This window comes from Bombus affinis, chromosome 11 (assembly GCF_024516045.1).
Source record: "Bombus affinis isolate iyBomAffi1 chromosome 11, iyBomAffi1.2, whole genome shotgun sequence".
Classification (NCBI taxonomy): domain Eukaryota; kingdom Metazoa; phylum Arthropoda; class Insecta; order Hymenoptera; family Apidae; genus Bombus; species Bombus affinis.
This window is the reverse complement of record NC_066354.1, coordinates 3,726,977-3,748,819: the sequence shown is the minus strand read 5'-3', so window position 1 is coordinate 3,748,819 and position 21,843 is coordinate 3,726,977. Positions and strand designations below refer to the sequence as shown.

The 21,843-nt window shown below is 34.5% G+C and overlaps 1 protein-coding gene and 1 long non-coding RNA gene across 6 annotated transcripts; one reads left to right on the top strand and one right to left on the bottom strand.

The window, feature by feature from the left end:
- Nucleotides 1-109: 109 nt before the first annotated feature.
- On the top strand, nucleotides 110-9,951 carry LOC126921641 (uncharacterized). The gene is made up of 3 exons (XR_007712486.1): nucleotides 110-221; nucleotides 394-485; nucleotides 9,447-9,951. It is a non-coding gene; the product is annotated as an uncharacterized LOC126921641 (long non-coding RNA).
- LOC126921610 (probable ubiquitin carboxyl-terminal hydrolase FAF-X) lies at nucleotides 6,107-21,656 on the bottom strand. Of its 5 annotated transcripts, none has more exons than XM_050733283.1 (30): nucleotides 21,519-21,656; nucleotides 19,918-20,130; nucleotides 19,440-19,704; nucleotides 19,113-19,338; nucleotides 18,881-19,015; nucleotides 18,631-18,787; nucleotides 18,230-18,553; nucleotides 17,897-18,154; nucleotides 17,721-17,819; nucleotides 17,320-17,591; nucleotides 17,028-17,229; nucleotides 16,617-16,946; nucleotides 16,197-16,531; nucleotides 15,878-16,118; nucleotides 15,665-15,802; nucleotides 15,272-15,541; nucleotides 13,432-15,191; nucleotides 13,155-13,328; nucleotides 12,946-13,087; nucleotides 12,558-12,862; nucleotides 12,223-12,473; nucleotides 11,975-12,150; nucleotides 11,705-11,901; nucleotides 11,500-11,627; nucleotides 11,246-11,412; nucleotides 10,905-11,170; nucleotides 10,570-10,805; nucleotides 10,291-10,493; nucleotides 9,946-10,211; nucleotides 6,107-9,854 (listed from the first exon to the last, which is right to left on the bottom strand). In XM_050733283.1, the coding sequence occupies exons 2-30, from the start codon at nucleotides 19,981-19,983 to the stop codon at nucleotides 9,677-9,679; spliced, it is 7,767 nt and encodes a 2,588-aa protein (XP_050589240.1). In that variant the 5' UTR covers nucleotides 19,984-20,130; nucleotides 21,519-21,656; the 3' UTR covers nucleotides 6,107-9,676. The 5 variants fall into 5 exon arrangements, with proteins under 5 accessions (XP_050589240.1, XP_050589243.1, XP_050589241.1 ...); XM_050733286.1 differs by having other exon boundaries at nucleotides 10,291-10,484; XM_050733284.1 differs by lacking the exon at nucleotides 21,519-21,656 and adding an exon at nucleotides 21,143-21,493.
- Between the last annotated feature and the right edge of the window lie 187 nt (nucleotides 21,657-21,843).

Genomic DNA, 21,843 nt, shown 5'->3' with positions numbered 1-21,843 from the left:
CAGCAAGGAAAACATATGATTAAATGACTTCCATAGTCTCCACGATAACTCCTATTGCCAAGATAACCTCGGGAGAGGTAGCGTGTCCACTAGTATTACAGATAAAATTATTTGCTTTATCCAGAAACCGTTTATCTTTGCAGAGTTAGTGAAAGACGCGTGTGTTGTCCTGAAAGGCGGAAGATGAATCGCTCGCTGTATTTTGAAATCAACACTGGCATGTAATTAACAATTATTGATATAATTAATGAACATAACGATACCCGTTATATATAATGCGTCCCTCGCTTCAATTTAAACTCTATTCCAATTCACTTTTATGATCATCGAGCGTTAATTATTTAATGTTGTTGCCATCCTTGCAAATAGTTATCCAAGAAAATTTTATTTTAGTTATATGACGAAACATACATACGCGCTATCGATCATAAATATTCATACCAAATACATATGTTACAAATACGTGATACAAATGCACGTACAAGGTAAATATCTTAAAATTTCTAACTAATAGTGTATGTCATAGAGGTTTGCTTCTTAGCGTTTCGTTAATATGTTAAAAGAAATTACGATTGACAAACCAATATAGCGTAGTTTCTTTATAGATCTCGAAAATTGATTTAATACGAGAGATTAACGATAAATCGATCGATATTAAAATCGATCATTCATTGTCAAATTTTATTCCATCCCTTATACCGTAATCATATGTGTATGTATCATATGTATGTACGTACAAGAGATTTTAGATTAGATTTTCATCATCACGCGATCAAACGAAATTTTCTTGTGCTAATGAATGAGGCGTCACATTGTGAAATAATCGGAATCGAATGGGAAGTATCTGTGATTCATTATTTGATACGACCGATAGTATATAATAATTACGTACTTATCAGTCAATCCCATGGTTATCTAACTTACACAACTTGAAACTTTGAAGTCTGTTGTAAGGACAAAATTTCAAGGACAACGGGTAAAAAATGTTCCATGTCGATAAAAACACTTATGCAACGCTTGCCAAATAGTTTTTCAGTTACGAATATCTTTAACAAATACATATCTTACACGAGCAAAAGTAATCGTAACCCGTGTCTATCGGCATTTATGCAAGACAACATTTTTTCTTGCTTTGCAACATAGTGGCAAAAAAATTTGATAGTCGAAATTGAGACAAGTGAACTTCAAACTTTGTCGATTGCAATGAAACAAAGGGAATGCAAAAAACAACAGACGAGTCAATTAAATTCTTCTCTTTAAACGGTATTTCGTCGCTAGATTACGAGTGTTTATGTAGATTTATACTCTTATGGAATTTTTGGCCCGAGATTTCTTTCACTCGATACTGCGGTCAGCAATAATCGAAGAGTACTTACAGAAGACACCGTGAATGGTAAAACTGAAGAATTTTCTTTTTCTTACCGAAGAATGTTCTAACATACCATACCATAGTATAGCATTTAGGCGCAATTAGCCTCTCTAAATAGTTATCAATAATGTTAGAAGATGGTATCAGTGACAAGTCCAACGTCGCCTCTGTAGTGTAATGAGAAATATAAGTGTCAACCAATAATAATAATTGTTTCTAGGCTTTTGTCTGTACTATCTATTTAAATAAATGGAACATTGAGTTTTCTTTAAAACTAAGAAGTGACACGTACAGAGTTTCCTATATATACACTTTCCTTTTTCATGAATTTGGAATACATTTTTATTTTTCTGAATTACTAACTTTGCACTATGAAATTTTCTGTAAGTATACAAAAAGCTGACATCTATTTATTATACATATTGTATTTGAAGTAATACGCAAAAGATTCTCAGAAGCGCTAAAGATTTTGACGTCAAGTATTAACTACGTATTAAGATAAATTTGTTTTAACATTTTTTCGGTCACGGTGAAGCAGAGAGGATAGAGATGGAAATGAAGAAGGTCGATTAAGTTGGTGTTATTCCTCTTTTTCAACCATACTTTATTACATTCTGTTAGAAATAATACACAGAAGATTCTCAGGGGCGGTGAAGCTTTTCACGCCGATCACGCACGAGGTGAGTTTGTCGTTCGATCGAGAAATCGAGGGCCCCGTAGATCGTGTGGCGAACCGTCGTCTGCGACCCCCCGGATGAAAACGATCGCTCATGCACGGTTAAATCGAGAATATATATATATATATAATATAATATATATATAATCTTAATTAATATTTGTATTAATGAGAGTCTGCGAGAGACCATAAATATGTTTATATATATATATATATATATAGAGAGAGAGAGAAGGGCACGTCGATTTCTTTTTCTTTGTCTCCCTTTATCTTTCGTATTTTCTTAGGATCGCAGACTCGGTTGGCTCGATTTGCGATTAACGTTCGAGTAAGTAAAATGCTTACGTAAATGCGCCTATTTGAAAAAACGAATAATGTCACAAAACGACGTGAGCGTTTATCTTCGGTTTTTAGCCACTCTTATAGAGCGTGTTTTTCACTCGGTTACGTTTTCTTTCTCATCGTGCTTTTCACTGTATATCTCTCTTTCGTCTTGTTTGGATTTATCCATCGATCAGTCCAAAAATCACATACACGCGACAAATTAGGAATATCATATTTTATTGTTTCTTTTTACCACTTTTTGGTATTACTTTCGTTTGAACGTCATTATATATATATTTGATGTTCGATTACGAAGCAAGCGTTAGTTTCATTTCGAGTTCCTTTGTAGATGCCTAAAGGTAGACATCCGTCGATTATTCAGATAACAAATCTTATGATACGGTATTCTCGTGATAAGCTTCATTCAATAAATATTTTTCCCCTCTCCAATGAATATATAGGTGAAGAAATTTCTCAATTTTACCCCAAGGTCTCGGAGATCTCGCGAAGTTATCTCGGAAATTTTTCCCGAGTAATTCTCATCTACCGAAGGATTTTCTCTTGGAAAAACACCCGAGAGAGGTTCGTTAAATTTCGATCGTCCTGGACCACGATGATCCCTTACGAAGATATTAAAACCATATATTCAATCTTTTCTTTGAAAAGACCTAACAATATCGTACACACGAGGAGTGCGATCTTCGTTAAGAAGATCTGATGAACGAAAAGATCGAGGAACGTAGAAGTAATAACCCGACGATCCTCTACGAGAGGAAACGTTCAATGTCGGCAGATTTTTCGGCCCCAGAAAATTCTTGGTAACCGAGGGAACGATGATCCAACAAGAATCCGCGATCGTTTCACGCTCGTAACGAATGAAAAGGGAAAAGACTCAAGGTCAACGAGGCACAATCTATTGAAGCACCATAGGTTCAGGGGCACGAGCGCGCGCATACACACACACTCGCGCGCGCGCGACACGCACACACACCGCACGATGGTTTATCTCGACTCGATACGAATATAATTAATAACGCGCGAAAGTGGAAACGATATCGGTCGTTATCCACGTTTCCGTGCCTCGATTGAGAAAAAGCGCGGCTCAACGAATGACGTAGGCAATTGCAAGCGAAAATTACGTTATTTAGCGAGTGAAGAAAGAAGATATATATTTGATACAAAGAAACGAGGAATATTCTTGACGATAGCGTAGTGTCTTCAGAAAACTTCATTTTCCACTGAGAAAAAGTTTTGGTCGAAGCAAGTCCACGAGACGATTTTATCGTTTCAGAGTAAATAATAATTTATTATTACCCTTTCCTTTATGACAATCGATTCATGGTCTGACACGACCAAAGTTCTTCGTTCCTATTTTTCTCTTTTCTCTTTTCTTTTAGTTTATATTTCCTTTCCTACACCGCATAGAATTCTCGTATTAGTAAGTTCTACTAGTTAATGCCTGCACAACGCAGCTCTTTGAAATAAATACAGAAACAGATAACGAAAACGGCTTCGAGGAATGCGAACAATGTTCTATATTCGTCCTGCGAATATCACTGAGTTGTCCTTTATTCACTGGCTGTGTCATAAGGAACACAATTCTTTTACTTGGAGTCTTTTTATAAACCTTCTCTGGCAGTCGTTTTCGATACGACAAACACCAAACGATATTCCGCTACGAGACACAATGAATTTTGTGCAGTTGTGATGACAGTGTACGACCAGCGAAGTTTCATCGTCGACCATTTCTAATAAGAAATTTCCTTTTCTCTTCCTTTTATTTTTTTTTTTTCTTTTCATTTTTCTCAATGGCGACGATCGTAATTGCGCATCGAGAAACATGTCGACTGTGACTCGATCGAAAGGTTTATTAGTATAGTCCTAATATAGGACAGTGAATATTAAATATTCTACTCGATATTATCTGTGGTATCGTGTAATACTTCGTAAATCTAACGATTAGAATTATTCTACGGCGCTGTTAATCGAACCGAGTGATCATCCACTTCCGATAAAAGTTCTTAATTCGAATACATTTCGAACAAACAGCCACGATTAATTCTCTCCGCGTACAATTCTATCGTTATTTTCATATAGTTAAATACAATTGTAATTACTATTAAAGATCGTATCGTTTCGTAGACACAACCGCACGAATCTCATTGCAAAAATCATGTGCAGAATTTACTGAAAGAAAACAGATATTTACTTCCTTACACACGAACATAATAGCGTCTACCAACGTTAACAAAGAAAAAAAGAAAAAATTGAACAAAAGCGTATATTTGACGGACACAAAGTATATACACACTATCTTTTACATTTGGTTTCGTGCGGAATCAGCTTGAAACCGACTGGCTTGATTATCAACGCCCTCAGACTTGTCTAGCGAAATTTCACGCTTCATTTTTTCACGCTGTATTATTTTTGATAAAGAGGCATTCGTCGCGCGAGTGGCGAAGTAGAGAAAAAAAAGTACGTTTTCCAATGTCCAACGTCGATTTGGAACACGAGTTCAAGCGTTATATAATCTTTAATTATCTACCGACTAAGTTTCCATACTATACTCGACCGTTTCATCATACGAATGTCGATGTCGAACGACTTTATTCGTACACACGTGAGCAGATTCACGTGAAAGAAATCACAAGTTCCGATAGAATCACAAGCCTCTGTTATTTTCTGAGAAGCTTCCGTCGGCCCTGCTACGATCTCTCTTTTCTCCTCATTACCACATCTCTTTCTTTTACGCGTTCCAAACAACAAACAAAAAAGAACAAAGACATTCGACAAAAGTAAAAATGGTACCGTCAACATTCTGTTTATAATTTCTTCGTTTATTTAAATCATCTCTTTAGACACGTGCTGAAACTGAGAACCGTAACAGGGATTTAGATATCTTTTTATACGCTTTATAATCTGTAAAACAGGCGAAGGACGATCCATCTGAATCTACAAACGTACGATTAGTGAAAAAATTCCTACGAATAAAGTGATTACTAAATAAGACGTTTAGATTGCGTGAAAGTATCAAAGATATAATTAGAGTGAGGTTATCCGAAGATTATTCGACGTCTTTTTCAAATGGCACTTCATTTTAGTAAAATTACTAGAAAGTCAATTTAATAGATTTTTTTCTTTTTCCTGTCCCCCTTAGCCTTATATAGATCAATTCGTAAATAAAAATGGATCGTCCCGTGTGTATCAATCTTTCTTAAAATATCAATGAACAATCCGATCCAAAACATTTGCGAACGGAATTCAATGACAAGAGAGAAAAATGTGAACTTATAAACTTCTGCTGTATCGGATAATGCGGTTGACATTCTAAAAGCGAAGAACAGCTTCTTGCCAGCGTTAACCCTTTGCAGTCCAATTTCTTTTCGCGTATAAAAGACAATTTGGAATAAATTAACTTTCGCGATGCCACTATAATCGATCTACCATTCCTTGCGTGCTGCTCCGCTATGAAATTTATCTGCGATTTATTTAAAGTAAAAATCTACCATTGGTACAACATTTTCTAATCTATCGTGAACATCAGCATCCAAAGTATTAGATGTTATTTCTCGTCGAACAAAAAAAATGCTCAAAACGAAAGAGGAAATGTATTTTCGTTAAATGATTAAATGGAGCGCAAAGGGTTTTGGCAATGAAATCAATACGCGTGTAAATTGTAAATACATTGACCGCTTAACGAGGTAGTTTCATTGTTGAATCATTTCGTTCCTCCTATCTTTCTTCTCTTCATTTTCCTTTTTTTTTTTTTTTTTTTTTTTTTGTTTGTTCGATTTCTTTTGTTTCATTCGTATCGCTTTGCTTGTTTTACTTTGTTTCATTCTCGAAATAGCCTCGGAGGAAGTTGTCAAAGGCAAATGGAGAAACACGAGCACCACGAAAGTAGCGGATGTGTCCCATGGTAGTTTCTGATACCATCGAAAAGACATGCCTCGAACGGATGCGCGTACATGTTTATTAGCTTCTTGGAAATCTCGTTTTTCCTTTACGTCGTTTTATTTAAAACAAAAAGAGAAGGAAAAAAAACAAAATCGTTTGAACAATCGTCATACTGGAAACAAAAAATACAAAGATTTCAAGATACTCTACGCTACTAAATGAACGAGGTTCGTTAATCTCCTTCCGTTTATTTAATTTTACTGACTAGAGCGTCGATCGAGTTAATACATAAAATTACCTTTACAACTAAAACTAAACGAACATCGACGAGGGACTCTTTTCTTCTCCTCCATCTTTTTTTTTTGTATTTTCCTTTTGTCATTTTTTTTTTACTTTGTGTTTTATGAAATTTCACTTCGCTTGGAATTCGAATTATTGTAACTGCTTCTCTATTTTTTGTCTCATTTCCGCGTCTTTTTTGTTTTTGTGTACAAGCGTCATTTTCTTCTTTGCTTAAGCATGCAACTGTATAACTTTACTTTTTTTTCTTTTTTTCATTGCTTCACATGCATTTGCCTTTGATTTTGATTAACGCATCGCATCAGTAACCTTCGCTTATTATCGAGATTTGAATATATCGTTTTCTTTTTCGTTTTTGCTCTTTTTTTGTATCATGTTTCATCGTTGTTGTTCTCTGTATAGTAACATTTCGTGCAGAAAAGAAAATGTATAAATGTTGCATCAACCGTTTTCTTTTTCCGTCGACTATAAAAAGACAAGCGTGTTTATTCGCAACTACCGCATTAAAAATGACCGGCAATCTTGATCGACTCTCGTAGATCCGTCACCGTTTCGCATAGAATTCGTAGTAAATATGAGAATGTTCGATAGTTCGAAGAAATCGCTCGATAAGTTTTTGGACAATAGTTATATAAATCATGGATTAGAATCGTGTACCCGGTTGTCTTACATCTGTTTTTCCCCCTTGATGTCCATATCCTTCTAGCTCTATCATCGCTCGTTCGAAAGAAATAAAAGAAAAAAGAGAACGAAATATGAAAGAAAGAAAGAAAAAGAAATAACACTACTAGTAGTATTATATCATGACACAAACTTCGAGGTTCGATCACTTAAATCTGATATTGATTGTTAGAAAGTAATCAAGTTATGTATATCATACAAGACGTGTTACGCTTATTCTTTCAGCGATACAATTAAATATTAAATAATTATAGACTACATTCTCTCCGTTAACAAAAAAATTGAACTTAGCATACAGTCTGTGTACAAAAAACCAGGATTTACAATAACATACTAACCTCAATGTATAATAGGAATATAATAATTTTTATCACATATAAAAAGCAGTTGCATATGTACATATTCTGAGTAAGATTAGGTACCATTATTATTATTTTTAACCGATAGTAGCTATTATATAATTTGGTACACTGTTTAACGTGGATATTTGATAAATACGAACAGTATAATCAATATGTCGTTATTTCCTGGTGTCTTGACATAGTCGTTGATTTTCTCATCGCACGAATTCCTATGTATACACACGGCTTGCTTTATATCCTCATTACACGTGACTTTATTTTCTCTTTTTCTCCTCCTCTTTAGTATTATTTATATAATATCTATATAACACATGTTATTTAATAAGTCAGAGCTATGGCCATTTCATATGTTAAAGAATCGCAGTCATCGTTTATTTTCCTATGTTTCGTCGTTTATCCGTTGTATGCCCAATAAAATGTCGAACAGTATACAAGCAGTATAACATCTAACACATCTGTCCTTTTTCTTGTCGACTGAAAACTAAGAATCGATTTATAATACTGCGAAAAGACCACAGCTCTTCTTTCTTAACGATGGATCGTACCTTAGAACGATACAAATTAGTGTTTTTTCTTTATATTTGTTTCATACCCTTTTTGTGTCGCTACCGTCACGCTTTCTTCAATTCCTTCTTTTATTCTTTTTTCTTTTTTTTATTTGTTTTTCGTTTTGTAAAAATTTGGACTTCGAACAAGGCTTATTTTTCTTTCTTGCTGCACTGCGACTCGTTATAATAAACACAAATTGATCCATCCATTTTGCCTCCTTTTTCTCTCTTTTTTAATATCCATCTTTACTATTTAAAGTAGAAACATCCCGTCATAACTGTCGTTTCTTATCCGAATAACTTTTTGAGCGGTCAACTGCACCGTCCACTTGAATTTCATTTGATCAATTTCTTTTTCGTTAATTTCTCATAAAGAGCCGAAAAAACATAACAGACAAAAATATAAGCAATGAAAATTTGAAGCAACAACTCGATTCTTAAATAACTACCTAAGATACAAAATGGAGTCGCATGATATCAAGGACACAACTCTTCTTCTCAAATTCGATGAACTGAGAGAAAGCACAATGGGAGGCATCTCATTGGTGTATGTTTAGATTCTCATACAGCACAAACGTCTGCATCAGAGGAGTGGCTTTCCTTTCTTTATTTTTCTTTCTTTTTTCCTTTTTTTATATTTTTTTTCTTTTCTTCTTTTTTTGATACTCGAGATTAAGTACAAGGAAATTTTTTCGTTTACTTCGTCTTGAAAGACTAAAATAGTGAAATATCGATAGATGTGTAATTTTTCTCTTCTCTTGACTTGTTAACTCTGCTCTCTTTTCAATTAAATCGGAAACTACTGTATTTTTTAGCCTTATCCTTCGATCGTTAGAAAGTTTCATTTTTTAACTTTTTATTAGTAACAAATTTACATAGACATACGGAAAGTTAGGTTCTTTTTTTTTATACCTTTCTTTTCTATTCGGCAGAGACGGGATTCCATAACACTATTCGCTATACATTTATACAATCTTATCGTATTCCTACACTTGAATTCGTATGCATTAATCGAGGCAAGTGTAATTCTTATCTAAATTGTTCCTTTTTCCTCTTCGTATCAATTTCTCTTCAGAAGATTTCTTTCTACCAAAACAACCTTCCTTTTATCGAAATTCAAAAGCTCAAATTATTATATAGATGCAAAAGATGAGGGAATGCACGAACGTTAGGAGCAAGAAAAAATTACGATGAGAATTCTCGTTGCCTCAACTAATACGTAGAAATTCTGTTCTTACTTATTTAATAATCGCCTGCTGTTTCTAACATCGTTCTTTTTTTCTCAATAGTGCAGATAGCTATGCCACATCGTATCATTCATGAAAGTAACTGCCCACAATAAAACTCAGGTTGCAAATGCAAGTTCGTGAATACCAGCAAATAAGAACAAATCTGCGAGTTATATCTGTACAGGTGCCTCTATCGTTCGGCACCAAGCTGCTGGCGCAGTAATGTCTAAATATCTTGAAACAGTTTCACCGAGGCAGCAACTTGGTAGAACGTCAATATGTAGCGTTCATTATGGATCCTGGCTGGTATTTTGTGACGACTCACAGTTCTGTGGACTATGTAACTGATGAGCTGGTGGTGTGAGTATAACCGGGGATTGGGACCAAAGAGGAGTATGAACTGGAGATGGTCTAGGCTGAGATTGTTGTTCCTCTTGCATTTGTTGCATTACAGTGACGTCAGGATAACTGAAGAAAGAAGCAGGAATGATTTATGTTTTAAATAAGGAATGTATAATGATAAATGAAATTGAATAAAATTGTTGTTTTTGAATCTTACCCTATACATCCCCATACTAAACTACGTCTCGATCGCAATATGTCTCTATTCTGTGGTTGGTACTTTTCTGTCTCCTCAGTGCAATCTTCGCTTGTATCCTCTACCTCCTGTTCTTCATCCGGACAAAGTTCGCATGCTCTTTCTAATGTCTTCTTCGCGCTATTACTACGCTCCAAAACATAACCATTTGCAGAGTCATTGGATTGAGCTGGTGGAGACCAATTACTATACGCATGAGTATATGGTGCCGCAGAAGCATACGGTCTCTGAAAATAAAATCGATATTGTTTAATATATGAATCTCTTCTTGTAACTTCATAATCAACTATTATTATTGTTCAATACTTTATCGAGTTCTTCATGAAGCCAGTCGGTAGCGTGTATCCACTTTCTCTTCAATTCGGAGCTATGATGCAAGAGCTGATGTGCAGGTCGACACTTACTGAAGAGCTGCACCATGCATTTAATGCATTGATAACCTCTTTTCTGATAATGATGTTTACTTCTTTGTATTATCTCGAATAAACCTTCTCTTTCATCTGGTACACCTAATGACAATTACATTTTACGATCTCATGTTTTAATACCTCTTAAATTAAAAACTTACACCTGCAACGGTTGTACCTTTCAGAGCATTATGAACACGATGAGTTTGCCACGAGTCCTCCATAAGAAGTACAGCAAGTAATAGGTCAGTATGATGTTTTATTTCATGTGCGAAAGAAAATCCAATCTGCCATAATAATTCACTGAGAACGGTTCGTGACACATGAGGATTCTCCCAACAACAATATTGCAATAACTTCACTGTATCTTCAGTAACGTTAACGTCTGCATCTTCGATCAATTTTTTCATATAACTAGATGACAGAAATTGCAGTTTGTATCAATATACTTCATACTTTTCATATTTACCTTTTATCTATATTTTAAATGCATTTTATTTAAGAAATATCTACCTGTTCTTAACGAAGAGAATATCTGCTGCCTGCGGCTGAATAGGCATCAAATATTCATTTTGACATGCCGGGTCACCATATGGGTTTGGTAAAGGTGCTACGCCTGACTGTGCAAGACTCGAGTGTGCTTTCGATGACACATCGCAACAGCGTATCAACATACTAACTACCTGATGCAATTTAGTTAATTCAGGATACTGATATTTTATCGTAGGTCCGGGTCCTTCGTCGATAGCAACCAACATAAACGTAACCGGCACATTTAACTACGATAAAAAACAATTATAAATGGCATAATCTTATTAGATGATTTTATATGAGAAAAACAATGTATAAGTTACCTTAAGCAATTGGGCCTTTTCAGCGAGACCAAGCGATGCATACGTGTGAAACAGAGAGAAATAATGTGGTAAATGGCGGCCATGATCTGAGATTTCACGATGAAGTAAAGAAAGTACTGCATGCAATAAATGATCACTCAGTGTTGCTGTTGGATCTAAAAGTATAGCTGGAAATAAAGATTTATGAACAAATATTTCAAATTATATCTTATTAGTCTGTTTGAAAGAATAATAAATATAACTAAAAGTCTTACTTGGTGCGTTTAAACTAGGCGGCACGCATGGGCCATCCAATAAGGAAATGTGTGCGAGAAATACCAAAATTTTGAGAAATGCCGTTCGAACTTCTGTACTAGGACAGCTCAAAAGATATTCGCAAAATCTAAAGACAATAAATTCATTTTGTTAAACAATAAATTCTCTTATATTGATACATGTATACTCAAGAAAACCCAATACCTATGTGGATGATTAAATAGGACATTATGAGCAAACCAGGATCGCACTGTTTTGCTACTACGTAAATGATGACAAACAATGTCATACCAATCCGTTGCGTTACCGCGCAAAGTTTTCTTAGTATGAAAACCTGTGTAAAACAGGAATCTCGATGCTAACTGCACGGATAGCATTGCAAGTTCTTCCTGCTCTGGATTCTACAAATATAATTTTTAAAGATTATATGTTTGATACAAACATTGAAAAAAATTATTTGCTAAATCAACTTACAAGTTTTTCATTCATATTTTGTCTATTGATGTTATGGGGATTACAAGATACAAGTTTTTTAATAAATTGAAAATATTCTGCGCTAAACTGGTTTCGATTATGCATGAACTTGATATTCTGTTTTCTGACACTATATTCGATAGCTGGGGGCATTTTTATAACTCCTAGTTTCGTATCTAAAAGTTATAACATTTTTATAGTAAGTAAATACAACTTTTTAACAAACAAGAATTTTAAGCAATACTTACACAAGGATAATTCATTAACACTTTTCATTAAAGAATTTTCTTCTACATCTAATCTGGTATAAAATAACATATAGGCATTCCACCATCGTTTTTGTTTTCGGTAACTCATTCTTTTAAGCATATGATCAAATACTTCCCCCAAATAATCACCGCCGAAACATTGCGACTTCATTTCTTCCTCTTCCTCCATTTTACATTCCGTAACATCGCCATCGTCGAACTTATACCATTTTGCAACGCCATCATTTTGTCTAATACAAAATGCAATAATAAATAAGTGTGTATTAAAAACATTATGTAAATATTAATGTGTGCATACATAAATATTTCAGTACCTATGTAGGATATACGAATAATAATGACCACCACTAGCCTGGCCACTATGTACTACGATGCCAGTTAATTGATATTTAGTACAAGTCCCTTTCACCGATTCCTCGTAATCACAGTCTATAACTTCTCCCTCCAGTTTAGCGAGCCCAGAAACAGTATAAGGTTCCATATCCAAATCTCTTGGAAATTCAAAATAATCGTTAAATTTAATAGCGCAAACCCTTTCGTAATCATATTCAAATCTTTTTAATTGTATCGCTAAAACAGGTGGCAACTTCTTTACACATAATCGTTTTACTGTTACGACCTAAAAATATAATTTGTTAATGGAATATGTAATAAATGTCGTGAATTATGCGTAAATGCTTTACAAATATATGAAGTTTATACCTTTTTATTACATTTGTCGCAATGATAAGCGTCTGCACCTTCCAATAATTCTCCTTTCACATATTGTTCAAGAGAGTCCAGTAAATTACTGTGATTCCTAATATCCACGCTTATCAAACTAAACGGCTCCTCCTTGGAATATCTGAAGATAATGTAATGCGGTATTACAGTTTACCGAAAAAAGCAAAATTTAAGAATTAAGAAGGTACCTATGAGGGCAACCTTTGCAGATTTTCTGGTCACTATATGAACCACCAAGAATCTTGCTCATTATCTGTTCATGTCCTAAGGCTTTCAGTGCCTCATCTAAGCTTTCCACTAAACTCATAAAAAATTCTACTGCATCTTGTTGTTCTCTAAGATTTACAGGCTCACCTTGAAGTCTAAAAATAATATTAATAAAAACATCAATAATGACATGAAGATGATAATTACACTTCGACAATTATATATTTAACAATATTTACAATGTAAATGTAAACTTACTTAAAGTGTTTCCAAAGACCTCTAGGTATATAATATTGTAATTTGCTATATGCTAGATGACCAAAGATTGCTTGAACTTGCTTTAAAATACCAATATTATATTCCTTTCGAGATTCGTCTGCTCCACATTTTTCTTCATTTGTATCATTATCGTTTGCTTCTATCGTTTGTTCTCCTTCAATTCTTTCTTCTCCAGAAAAATCTTCGTTCAAATCTGTCGCTGCACCTTCTGCAGCCAAAAGTCCGACTCTTATACTTTCAACCATGTACAATTGTTGTAATACTGAGTTCATGTAACAAGTTGCACCAGCGTTCTTTAAACCTACAAAGCCTTTCAGTGGTCTAAGCCCGACTGGTGGTAAATAATCCCATTCTACTAGCGGTTCATCTCTCTCAGAGTAGAACATATCAGTGAGCATTGTGACTAGAAGTTTCATGTTAGGTACACAGCCTACACAAAGACCTACAAGTAAATCAAATGCTGCGCTAGTCGATTGAGGAGTCGTGCATACTGGGCTCGCTTGCGTAGCACTTAGCTCTCCAGTGCTACGCAGTTGCAGCATAAGACGCGATGCAGGAAATACAAAATCTTCGACTAATTCCTTGATCAAATTTACGCCGTGTTTTTCATCAGAGCCAAGTTCAAACTTTTTACTCGGAGGTAGGAAAGCTAGTAATTCTTTAGTAAGACCAAGATGACCTTCAAGGACAGCTTCATCAACTTGACTTTCTCCAGTTTCTTTAACATTGTCTCGTACTTTCTTTAACCATGCTATTTCGATGTTCAATAATGTTTCAGCAGTCAGAAGAGGACATCCTGACATGTGTGCAAAGTTTAGCAGCCTACATAAAAGCTGAAAATACTCATGACTCTGTTTTGCATGCTCCATAACCGTAGTGTTTAAAACAGTGAAAAGTAGCGTTATTGCAAAAAGTAATGGTTGATGACCACTACTGTACCACGTTGATATAAGAAAAAACTGTTCAGCCGCAGCCATTCTAACCACTCTCGATGTACTCAAGAGAACAAGGTCTATTAAAAACGTATGCCACATTTTATCTCTTGATAATGATTCTAACGCAGTTGGATTCAGTACCAAAGCGATTGTCAGAACTTCTAATGCTTCTTTACATACTAACACATCGTTATTGTCAGGATTATTTGACGTTTCCTTTTCGTTTATTTCGTGAAGTGTATGGAGCATCTCAGCAGAAGCATTTATATTATTTAAATTACCTGTCGATGCTGCCCATGCTAGCCTAATTATGGCACGAATAGTAGCTACGTCTGGTAGCTCCCAGGAAAGGGCTTGCATAAAAAGTTGCCGACATTTGTCAGATTCCGCTGCTCCACATAACATTCGAAGCGCTAAATGCTGCGCCAAGTTCGTTGCTACGCTTCTCAACATATACTCAGTATTCTGATTAGGTACACTTTGTAAGGCTTGTTTCAAAACCGCTACTGGGCCTCGATTGTTGTGAACATGATTATCGTGGTTTTCCGAAATACCAGCTTGTTGCACTTCATCCATTACACAGGCCATCACATTACCCACTGTCGTTAATAAGAGTTTACATAATTTTAACACCGTTAAATACGCTGCTCGTTTAGTAGTTTCATCTGCATTTGGTAGAAATTTATTTTTAGTTAACATTTCAAGAATAACACCAGCTTCGCCACTTTTTATAAAGTTGCATTGAAACTCAAACGCTCTTTCTGACATTGGATCTAAAACTGGCATTAATAAACTATATAAAACCTGAAATATAAATAATTTATTACGAATTGTCCGAGAGGTATACATAATAAAAAAACATATAAATGTTACACAAACTTTACCTCTAAATTGTATAAAACTTGGCTAGAACTTGCAGTAAAAAATAAAGAATCTACTGTAGTATTTTGTTCATTACAAAGAGCATTATCTAAATTGTCGTCTTCTTTGCAATGACCGAATAACGACTGCAATCGTGATACAGTAAGTGTATCTGGTGGCACCAGTTGTAAAAGGTTTCTTGCACCATCGCGTAATTGCGCGTGTTGAAGACTACATCCAAGATCTGCTAACTGAAAGAAGAATGTAGCATACTGCGATCTTTGCGATATGACCTGTAACAAAAACAGGAAACTTTTAAATTTTCAAGTTATAAGATAAACATCTAGAAATAATATTGCACTTATAATGAATTGTATAAAAATCTTTTTTTTATATGTGAACGCAAATTAACATACCACTCCGGGTAAACTGTTTTCTGCTTCTGCATCTGGCCCATCATATGGATGGTGTGGAGAACTGGTAGAACTATCTGAGCTACTATCTGGCGAACTCTGCAAGTTGCTGTTTACTTGACTTAGTTTTGCAGACAACAGCTATATGAAAAAAGTTTTATTCTTTAATTACTCTGACATTACTATGTTTTACAAAAAATAGATATTAATATATACCATCTTATCTCTCAGTGGAGTTTGAGAAAGTAGTTTCCTGTCATCTGTTGACTCCAAAGGTTCCCCATTAAGAAATAAGTCAAGTTTCACATTTGATCCATTTGCCTTAATTCTGCGTAATATTTGTCGCCTTAATGACCCCAAAGTGTCGTTGCTATGTGTAAATATCTCTATATCATCCACATTACGACCAGGATTCGCAAAACGAATGATAAGAGATAGGTGTTTCCCACGAACTGCTCTGTAATCAAATAAAATAGAATATTATTGTTATTTTAGAAAATTCATCATTTTTACAAATAAATACAAATATTAGTACCTATGTAATGGCAATATTTTTCGTTCTCCTGGAAATGTCGTATCACATTCATTTATATATTCCTGTAACACTTTCATAACACGGCACATTTTCATAGCTTCTATTTTAATTTTATTTGACATTTGCTGTTCGCGTTCTTCCCTTCCTTCAAGGTATACTTTACTCAAGACAGATACAGTATCATAATGTGCTTTCAATCTGTCCATACACTCTCCTATATATGTCACGTGAAACGCCAAAACTGATGACTGAAGTCGTGGTCCTAAATTAGTATTCACTTCTTTTAATAATTCTATAGCTCGATTTGCTATTTCTTCAGGGCTATTGGTCACGACCTGAATAAATAGATGCATAAAAATATGTAATGACACAAAATACTATTACTATCATAAAAAATAATTAGTATTAAGTTTTACTTACGCGCCACAAATAATCTGTACCAATTAGGTCAACATCATCCATTAGAAACGTTCTCCTTTTTAATTTTAATTTTCCTTCCTTAGAATTGACTGCCTTGAAAAATCTTTCATAACATTTGATACCACTTTCCGTAAGTAATGTCGGATCTAATTGTAATATATTATTTTGGAAAAAGTCCTTATTTATTGCTGGATCAAGATCTGGTTCATCTCCCATTAATTTTGAAAACCATTTGAAACATGCTTCACGATCGGATACAAATACACCTTGTTCAGCTAAACATTGCCAAATCTGTTCAGCTTGATCCGCGCATAACCATAGTTGACCATCCTACAAAAAAAACACATATAAACAAAATTATAAAGATCTACAGCAAGTCATTATTACAAAATAAATGAATACAAATGTCACCTTCAACAAGAAACGAAGGAAATTAAGTCTTTCCTGTACTTGCATAATATGATTGTAGCGACCATCGTGCATGTAAGTATTTCCATCAATGTCTGGATTTTCCTTAACCAACTGCCGCATTTTATCCATATAATTTGTTAAACTGTTTGTCACGAGAATTACTGCAGAATGTTCTGCTTGAAGTCGTTCTATAACATCTTGCCTGTAGAATAAAACATATTAGAAATAATGCCAATTGTAAATTGTTTTAAGTTAATTATTAACTTCTACATCATTATTTAGATAAATATACCTATAATGATGGTTCCGTTGACCATGACATGCTATATTAGGGTTTGGTTCATAAAGGCAGCATATTTCCCGAATTTGTTTTAACGCAGGCAAAGCCCACTTATCACTATTCTTTAGTTCTTCCACGCATTTGTCTAACCAAATTGTCTTTTGAGCATCCCTTTCTTGTGAACACGAATAATCAAGAATTTTTACATGAGCATTTAATGCTTGATCCATTATTTCTGTAGGCACCTCGTCAGAATGAGCCAAATTCCAAAAAAGAGTTAACACCTAGTATTAACGAAAAATACAATTAAGCTTGAGTAAAATCAATAGTATATTTTATATATACAGTGATACGAAATTTTAAATAATGTAAAAATGTAACAATGCATAAATATAATGTAAACATAAAAATACCTTATGTGCCATTACACCATCTTTATCATCTTCTGCTAATCTCCGAATTAATTCTAATAACTTTTCTCCTTGTTTCTTATTAGCAGTCTTCCAACTCATCTAGAATAAGAAAGATTTTAATTGAGTTATAATAATCAATAGAATAAGGATTGTTATAGTTTCACAATATTGAACACCTGAAAACATTCGAATAAGTGGTCAAGTTGCTCAGGGCTAAAATCCCAAGCAAGTTTGGCTAACAAATCATGAACATTTTTCACAATAGCTTCATGTTTCCCGGCTTGTGCTGCCCAAACAGCATCTAAATCTTCTAAAGTTAATGCTCGTTCTTTTATAATAAAGCGTAAAATCTTTTCCAACTTTTCAACATATTGAGGCTGATGTAACGAATCTCTTAAAACAATTTCTAATACTCCATTTTCCTTTATCCATTTCTAAACAGAATAATATTATTTATCAATATTTGTCGATATGATTTACAAATTGAAACAAACTTTAATTAAGCTTACAGCCATGCATTCCGCAGTAAGCCATTCCTCTTCTTCAACAATTGCATTTCGATGTTGGTAAAAACTAACAGTGGCAATGACTTTATTTACTTCATTTAAAGCATTCATTTTTCCGTTAAATGAAGAAATTTGTAAGAGTCTCAATATCATTTTCAGTCTCAGAATTCCCAAATTTTTAATTATTTCCTCTTGGTGTGGTACTCGTGAAACTAAACATTTGGCGGCTTTGATTATAGCTGATATTGCATCATTTTTTGATTCATTTTTCGCCTCCTTCTTTAATTCCTCATCAGTTAAATTATTCAAAATTACAGGCACCATTTCCTATAAACATAAAAATGTCCAATTGGTATAGATTCAAATGTAATTGAATTGTTTAATACCTTTCATAAAATGCTTACCACAATAGGCATCAGATATTTAACTATTGTGTGAACAGTAAGTAGTTCATAACATAAACCAAAAGGTCTGATTAAAGCGTAAATAACTGGTACTGTTAAATTTCGGCCGCTCTGAAATCTAGAGAGCAAAATTTCAAATCCGTTAAGGCTTCCAAACCTGTAGAAAAAAAAATTAAGTAATTTATAATTTATATGACATGTATAAAATATAAAATCATAAAAAAATATTATAATAGTATCATTTATCAACCTATTTATGAGATCCACTAGCCAACCACGAGGACTTCTTGAATCAGGAGGTGGCCTTGCATAAAGCTGTTCATCAGGAATATCACTTCCTGGAGGGACAGTTTCAGAGACCCTTGCAGCATTAAATGTATGAAATCTGAAATAAAAGTTACAAATCAGTATAATGTCAGCAATACAAAATAAGAAATTAAAAATAACATATCTTCAGTTACATAGGAAAAAATGTAACTCACTTATTACTAGGATTAAAAACCATTGCCAGCAAATCAAGAAGAGGAAACCAGTCCTCATCTAGTTTCAGGATACATAGATCCACTAATCGCTCGCAGTTTGCATTAATACAATTTTGAATGTTCATTTTCCAACTACTTACTGCATCATCAGTCAATATTTTGGTAAAAGAAATAGTGAGTCCTTCTCGAAAAAAGCGCTGACACGCTTCACTTTGTACATCAATTCCTAAGTACAAATTTGCATTTATTGTTACATTGAAACAAATCATTAATTTATATTTAATTATTTACTCGATTAAATAAAATTTTGAAATTGCTTATTATAACCTTTTTTACAAAGATCGATACTGGCTTGTAACAGGCACTCTAACTCTTGTTCTGGCAGAACTGGTACAACCCATCGTGGACTAGATATTTTTTCATGAAGCATATTGAGTTTTGCAACAGGAAAATCTGGCTCGCCATGGAGCTGATTACTATCCTCTACTGAAGCTAAGGTATCATTGGTGCATTCTGTTTGTACCACATTCTCCGTGAGTTGAAGTCCCGACATTGTGTCAGCTAATTGTTGTGGGCCCGATGGACTGTGCATCTATTATTATACATATACACAATATTAACTCAATAATATGATACGATTTAATGATGTAAATGCATATAAATCCACATTATAACAATTATACATAAAACAATATGGTAAATTTTGCAAACAAAATTTACTTTAAATATAGCTTAAACATAGTTTAAATACAGTTAGTTTAAATGAACAATATATGACTAACTAATATAAAAATAAATCATATACCTGTGTACTTTGCTGGCTGTCAGGAGGGTCTATGCCTACTCCTTGGCCTCTTGTGGCAATCGTCATTTTGTACGCTCTTTGCTATATTCCAATTGTCTCAATACCTTTTGGTCCAATAATCGCACCACCAATAACAATCATCCAACTCATTCACTGACATTAAATATAATTATACCCTAAAGGCCTTGTTTGAATAAACTATACCTACATTATCTGAAACAAAATAACAAAAGTTTCATAAAAAAAGACCGAAATTTGTACAAGTTATTGCAATAATATTATACATTTTCAAATATAATCTTTCAATACAAATCTAACAATTAAGAAGCTATAACAATAGTAGGACAATAAATACTACTTAATCTTGTAGAATACTTATGTTAGTAAAGAAGTTTTACAACAGCTTAGTATATCCATCAAATATTAATTCTCTCATTATTCTATATATATCATTAACAAGTGTACTATTATTTATGGTCTAATACTGTGTAAATATTAATTCTGCAAAAAACGGGCCCAAAACATAAAATAGAAAAACATTGAAAAACATTGAAAAAGTTAGCCAATTGGAAAACTAGAATGGACGAAAAATCCGTAAGACAAGAACCATGTAATTCGAGCTCGCCTCGAGGGACACCGGTACGTACACCGTCAATATTTCAGAGTCGAGCAGCAAAAAATTTTAACGCATTTTAAATTTTCTTGCGGAGGAAGGACAACATAGATAACGTAGAACGTTTCGCACATTCTATAAATCGTATGACAGCATGATCTTGTTAAGGTTTCAGCTAACAAATTCCAATTATTCGCCTTGATCTGAGCAAGGAAACGATTCTTTCATAAACGTTTACTAGTCACTCGGATTCGCACGTAAACCAGTAAACGGAACTAATAATCACGTCCAAGGGTCTCTGTATTTCTTTGGAATTTCGCAATTCATGAAAGGTACGATGTCATGTCGCGAATTATTTCTCTATCTCTTTCTCTCTCCGGGTTTGTCTCGCTCTCCTCTCGATCTCTTTCTCTCGCTGCTTCTTTTTATTTCTCGGGTGTAATCGTCAAACGTACCGAACTGTCAACCGTCAAAAATTAGAATCAGGAAATGAGCAACCCGTTGTCTGCTTCCTGCCGATCGAAAACCATCATCGTACTTAAAGAATTTCACGAACGATCGTCGCTAAATTAGCTTGGAATTACGCGTGAAATACGTATACGGCGTGCTTACAAAGGACTTAACGTCGAGCGGCGACGAGAACAGAAATCTCGATGTTTCTCATCTATGCGCCACTTCTTTCCACGAACAGTCAGATTTCTTTCGATAATTAGAGATAAGTGAATAGATCCCACGTAACCGGTACCTATGCAATTTCAACAATCCTCGGTGTGTCCAGGGAGCAACTATTTTCGCCCCGTTCACTCAACCGGGCCACCTCCGGACAAAATGGCGGCCATCCTAACGATTAGCATTCCCGTATTAAAGAAAATCTTTTACAATTTTCTTCCCGAGAGTAATCCCTATCCCGTTAAACAACGTGCCGTGACACACAGAACGTTCCTATTATCACCGATTATCGCATCAAACTTCTATCGGGTAAACGCACCTTTACATAGTAAATGGTGGTAGAAATTTGTTGCACTTTTTGACGTGACGTTGTAGAACTCACTGGCGAATCTGTAAACACGACTATCTTACGGCGCTACCGTCGTCCCCGAGTTAAAACGACCACTGACACTACATTCACGGTGCTTCTCGTGCATTTCCTCGCTTATTCAATTTCGACCAGATTGTTTCTTTTAACCCTTCTTTTTTTTATCTCTTAGTGTTTTTAATCGAAACATTCTTAACCAAATTATTATAAATAATTCGTTCCCTGCAATTTATTTTTTGTTAACTATGTAGAATTTTATTGATACGTATGTGTACAA